The 8,933-nt window shown below is 51.1% G+C and overlaps 1 protein-coding gene across 1 annotated transcript in view; it reads right to left on the bottom strand.

Moving 5' to 3' along the window:
- JAM3 (junctional adhesion molecule 3) overlaps window positions 1–6,741 on the bottom strand; it is a 29,304-nt gene extending 22,563 nt beyond the window's left edge. Inside the window, exon 1 of the mRNA XM_057386632.1 lies at window positions 6,632–6,741. Coding sequence (XP_057242615.1) covers window positions 6,632–6,683 — 52 coding nt within the window. The 5' untranslated portion in view covers window positions 6,684–6,741. The remainder of the gene's footprint in view (window positions 1–6,631) is intronic.
- Between the last annotated feature and the right edge of the window lie 2,192 nt (window positions 6,742–8,933).

Here is an 8,933-nt window from a genome sequence, read left to right as displayed (position 1 = left end):
CAAAACCTCTGTTTCCCGAGGATAACATCCTGGCAAAACAAAGAATGCTGTCCCCACGGGTGATTTTGGGGCTGAAAGATCAAACAGAGCCTCWCATATTTACATGCAGGCAAAATCATTAAGTTGTGCACTGCACAGCCACCTCCACTCGAGGTTTGAGAGAACACACAGCCACCCTGGAGGGATGAGAAGTGGCAGGAACCTTTCTACCAGGAATAAAAATCAGGGTTGCCATGCAGAGCTCTGTTTTTCTGTTWAAAGGCAAGCCTGGCTCTCAGAAGAGCTCTCCTCCATGACCTTGCTCCTCAGCCTTATTCTGTGTCTCTAATGAAACACAATTCCACACTTCCTTTGGATACGTGGGATTTTCTGGGCTCCTCCARCAACCACTGAAGGACTTCTTGATTCTACATCTTGAAATATACTGGGCAAGAGTGTCAAAAATGACAATTTAATTAAGTTTCTCAGAGGGAGTGAGTAGGGAAGTCAGGTGCTTTCAACAGGCATGAAATTTTACAAGTATTTTACTCCCACCCTTCAAAACAGAGCCAGAAAGTGTCCCAATTTACATCCTCTCTGGCAAATACTGGCCACTTACATAAGAAATTGCCCAAAGTTTATTAAGGCAGGGATTTTCAGAAGAGGTCATGGGCATTAGAAACCCAGCCCAGTAATAGGAGCAAATCCCCTTAGATTTTAGTGGATTTCTCCAGCTCAGCAGAAAATCTTACCTAGGCCACCAAAATATAATTTTAATAGCGTGATTAAAAGTCTTGAAATACTGCTGAACGTCGTTCACTGCTGCCTTTTAGCCACATGCCAGAGACAGAGTAAGTCCCTGGCAGGCTGMAGTTTTAAATCTGAGCCTTCAAATGAGCCAGCTGTGCCCAAATGAATTAAGAAGACTCTTAAAAAACCCGCTGATCTCACATTTGTGTTGTAATAATCAGGTACACTGAAGGCAGTAGGTTCRAGTGTGTTCTGGCTTTAACTCTGAAATCCCTAGGATTTGTGACTTAAAAAAAAAAAAGAATAAAAGAAAACCTTGAGCATTATCTGAACACAATTTAATTTCATCTACTTCATCTATTGGTGCTCTGAAAAACCTTCATTTCCCCTTGTAACTGAGTCTGTGTTAAGCCCCGTGCTCCAGCCCACGAGGGGCACCACAGAACCCAATACCTGGGATTATTTATCCTGACAAGCAATTCTTGCATGACAGAACAATTCCCATTAATTTTTCGAGCTTATCTGAAGTACCTGTGGGCTGTCAGGTTACAACACATACGTGGCTTYGCTTCTTTTCCATTAGTCAATGCCAGCCCAGGGTGGACTGGGCTCACATCTGACACGTTTCAGCAGCTTTCAGGTGAGTTCATGGGGATCTGACCCAACTGTGCTCTCAGGAGCTGGGAAAATGTCTGAGATTTTTTATTTATTTATTTATTTATTTATTTAGCTACTTAGATGTATATTTATTTTAATTTTTTATTATTATTATTGGTATTATTGTTGTTGTTATTATTATTATAATGATCACTAGCATCATTATTATTATTATTATTATTATTATTATTATTATTATTATGTCAACTCCTATTTATGAATTTTGCTCCTGCCTCTTTTCTCTGTCTCTTTTCTAGTTTGGAACGTGCCCCTAAAGCATTTTCCTCCAATCCCCAGCACAGCAGAGAAGCCCCTTTAACCAAACACTGAAGAACCACAGAGGAACACCCTCTCCAAACCTCACTTTTTGCACACTGGGTTTTTTTTTTCTGCCACATTTGAAGGCTGAGGATGCTGCTCCAAAGAACAGGACAGGAGTTCTGTTTGCAGCTGTCTTGGTGGACAGCTGCAGTGCTGCCCAGGAGTCACACAAAGCTTCCTTASAGCAGGAATGGCAGCAGGGCCACCAAAGTGACACCAGGACCTCAGCTGGCTGTCCCTGAGCAGGAAACATCTTCAAAATACACCTCCCTCAATGTTCAATCCCCCAAGGAAGCTGCCAGACCTCTGAAATGAGAAATGAGGAGTTGATTATCCCCAACGTTCTGGTGAAGCCCATGGAGTGGACTCCATAAACTCCTCGCCATCCTCTTCCCCACAGATTCATTTTGCCAAGTCCCCACAAAAATAGAATTAAAACTCTCCAAACAACACTTCCCCCCTCAGGTTATTCCTGTGGATGTCGGYACTCTGAAAGGTCACAAGCAAACAAAGGCCTGAGCTTTGCAGCCAAAAAAAAAAGTCCAGTTTTTATGTTATTTATTCTCCTGAAAGTGAAACCCCTGTTTTCCAGCAGGGATTTGGAGCACTGCAGGTATTTCCTCTGCCCCAAGCAGGGCTATTGCCAGTCCTGCACCCACACAGCAATCCCAGCCCTTTGGGGGGCATTTCAGGCTGTGTCCAGAACATTCATTAGYGCAATTAAAGCCATTAGCGGGCTCTGAGGCTGTGCCCTGACTCAGCCAGGGACTGCACACACCCTCAGCTCCTCCAGCAYGAAAAGCCAATCTTTAGAGCCTGAATTTGGTTTGGATTCTGTGCCTCMCAAAAACACGATACTCCCTGGGGGCTCTGCGGGAAGACACCCAGCCCTTATCAAGCRGGAGAAGATGCTGCAGCTCAAATTCCAGTCGATGGAGAAGCCAGATTGAGAATGTAATTATCCTAATTAATTTTCTATCTGGAACTCATCTCTTTTTAACATAAACATCATTTTTTCCAAGCAGGCCACCAGCTTTTTTTTCCTGCACAGAGCAGTGGTTTTATCTCGTTGAGGGGCACRTTGGCAACACAAACTCCTGCTCTGAAAAAAAGAGGACTCAGGATCCTGCTGGCTTCTGGAAATCTTCCCCTTTTGCTAACTCCCTCCCACCACTTGAGGAGTTCACGAACCTTCTCCGGATCATCGGGGCTTGATGCAATCAACTGTGAAGCATTAGCTCTAAATATACAACTGGGAGGCCAGTTCTGCTTCAACACACAAACACAGCACGGGATGAGCAAGCAAGCCAGCCCAATTTGCAAGAGAAACTTAAATAATAATCCAAGTGAGCTGCAAGGAAGGCAGGAGCGAGCGGGGGATGATCATTTCTCTGCCCTTTGGAGATGGCTGAATTTAGGGGCAAACTGGCAGGAGGCCACCCACAGCTTTTGTCGTGCTCTGTGGAGCTAAATGCAGCAGCTCACCCTGCTTTATTCACTTGTTTAGGTGATTTTTTAGCAACTCAAAGCCTGTCCCCGGTGCAAACTCTCCGTGTGTGGACAGATAATTGAAAAAACAACCGCAGCAGGCCAAGAGACCCAGAATCCAACTTGTACAAGGAAAATAAACAYTGAGAGGACCCAAGCTCACAAGGCAGGGCGACAAACACTTTTCACTCTTTGAATCTCCTCGTGTTTCAGCAACCAAGAAATTCTCAGAAGCATTCGGGGCAAAGGGAATGTGCTGGTGTCACGTTCTTTGTCAACAGCTGTAAAGGAGATGCTCATCCAAMCACTCTTTGGTGGAGCTGCCAGATCCTGCTTACCCAAAAAAGGAACACCAAGCCCTTCCTAGGAATTTTTTGGAAGATGTTATTAAGCGTCTGATTTTGGCAGGGCTCTCAAAGCTGTTTGTGCCTTTTTTTTTTTTTTTACAGCCTGTTGAAAAGAAAGCGATACCACAAATACTTCCCATCAGAAAATACCAACAAGCAACTTATCATCACTGCAAGGGAGCTAACAACATTTTCAGCGAGTGGTTTTTGGCACTGACAGCTGACTCAGAACAGTTGTTGGTGGCTGGGACAGATGGACTTCATATATTAAAAAAAAAAAAAAAAAAAAAGGAAATGAGAACTTCTACTCTATAGATTTTAAAAAGCCTTCTGCGAAATCCAACAAATTACCAAACCCTGAGAATTAAATCAAAAGGAGATTTGAATATAATGAGCTTTAAAGCTGAAATGTGCCTGGGACCTGCCTGTATCTCCCCATCAAGGACTATAAGGTATCAGCACGTTCTATTTTCAATAGGAAATACTTGAGAGTTTTGGGAGGGTCTCCACAGCTCTGCCCTCAGTCCAGCACACAAAATCCTCTAAAATCCAAATATTTGTTTCCACGGGGAAGCTGGCGAGGACAGACCTCGAGGTAGAGCACAACACTGATGTCAGTTGTACGCCCCACTTTCCCAGCTTCCGCTGCCTTAATTATGGCCATGGCATTTCCCTGATGTGCAGAATCTTTAGATGCTTTTAGTGCCTAGAGCTGGGAAGGCACTGAATGCTCCATGCTTCACTGGCTCCTGTTCATGGCAATGTTTTAAAGCCACAATCAAGAACAGGGGCTGTTCTGGCAGCAACACAAAGGAGAAGGCAACCCCAGCTCAGAGTACTTGGAGCATCACCTTAGAGTCTAGAACAGGTCACACTTGGGATTTCGRCATCTTGTGAGCTTTGTCTCCTTTTTTTTCATGCTTTTTCTTTTTTTTTTTCTCCCCCAAGTAATCAGTTGGCACAAACACATCCTTCCAGTCACACTCCCATCCCACTACCCAGCACCAGCCCTGCAGGCTTCAGTGCATGGCTAATTTTATGTACTGCTGACAGCATAACCCTATTTTAGTGGGGTGCCCCCAGCACCTCAAGTCAGGCGTAGTGGARCTAACCTTTTCATTCTCAGCCTCACTCTGCCCAATCTTCTGGGCTTAAGACCTCAAATTTAAAATTTGCTGGGAATCAACACGGGACGAGGCACTTTGAATTTAATGGAAAGCAAAGCGGGTACCACTTGGTTTACTCAGCAGGTAAATGTTCTCAGGCAGAGGTGTKAAACCAGTGGTGTTTGGCTGCTTTTAGCAACTACTGTCTGTCTGAAGAGACGTAGAAATATCTGGAGTTTGTGTCTTTTCTTGCTATCTTTTAGGCCAGATTCAACAGGACACTTGGGCTCTGCTCAAGTGACAGAGGAAGGAAATTGGGCATTTTCCTACCCTGCAGCCCAGCTGAGAGGGAAAGCGGGATAAAGTTGTCGTTTTTCCCATTCAGAGGGAGCAGCTGAATCCGGAGTCAGCAGCGGGCAGAGCGTGTGATGCTCCRGGATCAGGCACTCCCAATTTCTCCCACTGGAACAGTTTCTGCTCCAAACCACAGCAAAGCGAGGGAACACCAGAGTCTGGAGCGTGTGACAGCCCTCTCCTTGGTGGGGATCAGTGTCAGAGTCATCTTCTCACYCCTCTGCTGACTGGTTTGGTAAAGAGTGCCCGAATCTCACTTTTTTTGAGGCCCAAAGCGGCTCTGCAAGTTCTCAGGAGTGACCGGAGAATTGTTTTTTGTCCTTAGATAAACTGTTTGAAATATTTCCACGCACTCCAGCCTTGAGCTGACCCAAAGCAGTGCCTGCTGAGTGTGTACACGCTCAGCCCCGTGTATTTTGGTACTCAGCTGTAGGCTGGTTGTCATCCTAACCCCACTCCACCCCATCCTCTCCTCCTGCCATCTGGGCAGACAGGGGGGAGGACAACGCGAGCCCACCGGCTGCTGTCCCCCTCCTCATCCCCCCAGCTATTAATAGCCAGACAACAAATGAGCCCAAATTCATTCCTGAGCGGAATTAGCAAATGTTTTTGCAATTAAAACTGCAAACATTCATGCGGGGCCCCCCGAACAATAGGCGCCTGTGCCTGGTCTTGAATAGGCACTAGTGTCCGCCCTGCCTGCCTGCCGAGCCTGCACATTCCTGGCACCCTCAGCCCTGGAGCCGCTCCTTGCTGAGCTGGGTTTTGGGATGTTTCCCCCCGTCCTGTGCGTGTGTGTGTGTCCCACACTCCCCGCAGCATCACGCTCCCAGCGGGTTCTCACTGCCGGCCRGCCCCGCACCCCGTGTGCTGTCCCGTGCTCCATCCCAGCGGCTCCCACGCTGTCCCCGCGTCCCCCCGCGCTCGGGCCAGCGCATCCCTCCCCTCCCATCTCCTCCCTTCCCCGGGGCGAGGGTCAGGGCAGCGCATCCTTCCCCTCTCCGAGCCCCGTACGGTGCCGGGCCAGCGCATCCCCTCTGGGACAGGGTCAGCGCATCCCTGCCCTTCCCGGCACCGGCACGGGGCAGTGCATCCCTCCTCCCTCCCTGCCCCGGCATCCCGGACCGGCCAGCGCATCTCCCCCTCTCCCCGGGACTGCAACCGGGCCAGCGCATCCCTCTGTTCCTCCGGGATCGGGACGGGGGCAGCGCATCCCTCCTCCCTCCCTCTGTTCCTCCGGGATCGGGACGGGGGCAGCGCATCCCTCCTCCCTCCCTCTGTTCCTCCGGGATCGGGACGGGGGCAGCGCATCCCTCCTCCCTCCCTCTGTTCCTCCGGGATCGGGACGGGGGCAGCGCATCCCTCCTCCTCCCTCTGTTCCTCCGGGATCGGGACGGGGGCAGCGCATCCCTCCTCCTCCCTCTGTTCCTCCGGGATCGGGACGGGGGCAGCGCATCCCTCCTCCTCCCTCTGTTCCTCCGGGATCGGGACGGGGGCAGCGCATCCCTCCTCCCTCTGTTTCTCCGGGATGGGGACGGGGGCAGCGCACGCCGGTGCTCGGGGCGCAGGGCCGGGGCGGGCGGTGCGGGGCTGTGCGGGGCGGTGCGGGCGCTGCTGGCCGGTACTCACCGAGCAGGGGCAGGAGCAGGAGCCGGAGCAGCTCCGGCCGCCGCAGCGCCATGATGGGGTGTGCGGAGCCGAGCCGAGCCTGCGCACTGCCCGGGCGGCGCCGGCCCGGGGGCGGGGGTGCTGCCGAGCCCGGTCCCGGCTCCGCGGGGGCACCGGCGGGGGGCGAGGGGCGGACCCGGCCCCGAGGGGAGGGGAGAGGGGCACGCACTGCACCCCCCGGCTGGGCGAGACTCGCACCCGCCGCGTGGGAGATGGGATGGAGCCGGCAGCGGGATGCCCGCGAGTGGGGTGAGGGGGTGATCCCGGTAACGGGACCCCTGTGAGTGGGGAGAGGGGGTGATCCCGGTAACGGGACCCCCGTGAGTGGGGAATCCCTGTAATGGGACCCCCGCGAGTGGGGAGAGGGGGTGATCCTGGTAACGGGACCCCTGTGAGTGGGGAGAGGGGGTGATCCCGGTAATGGGACCCCCGCGAGTGGGGAGAGGGGGTGATCCCGGTAACGGGACCCCCGCGAGTGTGGAATCCCGGTAATAGGTCCCCCACGGGTGAGGAGAGGAGGAGATCCTGGCAATGGTATCCTCACAAGTGGGGAGAGGGGGTGAACCCGGTAATGGGACCCCCGCGAGTAGGGAGAAGGGTGGTCCCGGCAGTGGGAAGCCCGGACAGTGGGAAGAGAGAGCGGTCCTGCCCATGGGACTCCTGACAGATCAGGAGAGAGAGAGACCCCATCAGTGGGACCACCGCGGGTGGGGAGAGGGGATGATCCCGTCAGTGGGACCCCCGTGGATGATCCCACCCGTGGTAGGAGCAGAGAGAAGCCGGTCCCAACCGCTGGTTAAAGCTTTGTGGAGAGAAAGAAGCTCACCCCGAGTAAAGCATCGGGAGGACTTTGTTTCTGAGCCAGAGTATTAGCTTAAAGATAATGTCTTGGTTTTAAAACCCATTCAAGTTTTGCTCTAAAGTAGGTGTTTCCCCCTGTATTTAACAAGAACCCCTAAAAAGAGCGATTTCTCAGAGAATCTTCTCTAAAAAGCCAACTCACATCTGAATTTCACAATAAACTTTTAACAGCTTAAAGTAAGGAAGAAACACAAACACAAGCAAGCAGCTGGGCAGAGAGTGTTGCTCTTGAGGAGCTCCCTGAGTCCCAGAATCAGGCTGGTTTGGGTTGGAAGGGAGCTCAAAGATCATTTAGTGCCAACCCCCTGCCATGGGCAGGGACCATTCCCTCGTGCTGGACCAAATCCTTCCTGACACAGCCAAATGTTTGATTTTGTGATTTCGCCCTGAAAAACAGCTTTGCACAGAGAGCATCCCCAGCTGCTGTGTGGTCCTCCAAAGTGCCCCGGGACCTTTTTTTTCTGATTAACAGAAAGGAACAAAAATTATCAGCGTGGGTCAGTGGCCTCAAATGGAACAAACTCTGTGTTAATGCTGCCTCTTGCGTCACTGCCAGCAGTGTCTGATGAGGATGTAATTAAGAAGCTGTTGAAGATCAAGCAGCTGGAATGAAAGCCAGAGCTCTCCTCTGCTCTGTAAACCGGCTCGGCAGAGCTGGCAGAAATTAAGGGATGTAAAAATGTATTTAACTTGATAACGTAGTAGATCTAACTCGAGATGCTAATGAGTAGATTTAAAGGGCTGATCCGAGCCCGGTGAAATTAATACAGGGAGTCTCATCAATTCTAATGGCCAGATGGGGCATTTCCCTGAGGATGAAGGGGAAGGAATCGCCTAATAAGGCTGTGTGGCTTAAAACCTGACTCTGGCAGTCTTTGGGCTGGGTCCCTGTTGGGTAAGGAATCATTTTAACACAGTCCGTTTGGGCTGCTCTGACAGGAGAAGTAAAATGTGATGACAGCGAATATAATCAGCAATAAAGTGCAATCACCGAGGTGTCAGGATCCTCTTTAGCTTCCAGCAGCAGCTTGATCAGGGCAGAGAGGAGATGAGACAGATGAGACAAAGAAGGATGGGAGGTCTCTAGCTGGACTGTAGGAAAAAAAGAAGATTATTTCAGTTTGGATGGGTTGCCTGGAGCAACCTGGTCTGGTGGAAGGTGTCCCTGCCATGGCAGGGGRTGGGACTGAGTGACCTTTGAGGTCCCTTCCCACCCAAACCATTGTGTKATGCTCTGAGTGGGGATGAACCGTGCTGGAGAGCCACAGGAGGACTGTGCTGAGGTGTGTTGGCTCCYCCAGGCCATCTGGGCCACTCGAGGGGGAGCTGGATCAGCCCTGAGGAGCTCTCCTAAGCCTTGATTTCCCCCTCCAGGCTGCTGGAGCTTAGCCTGGGCATGTTC

Source organism: Malurus melanocephalus, unplaced genomic scaffold (assembly GCF_030028575.1).
Source record: "Malurus melanocephalus ecotype Western Australia unplaced genomic scaffold, MMel_1.1 scaffold_1018, whole genome shotgun sequence".
In the NCBI taxonomy this organism is placed as follows: domain Eukaryota; kingdom Metazoa; phylum Chordata; class Aves; order Passeriformes; family Maluridae; genus Malurus; species Malurus melanocephalus.
This window is presented reverse-complemented; position numbering and strand designations above follow the sequence as displayed.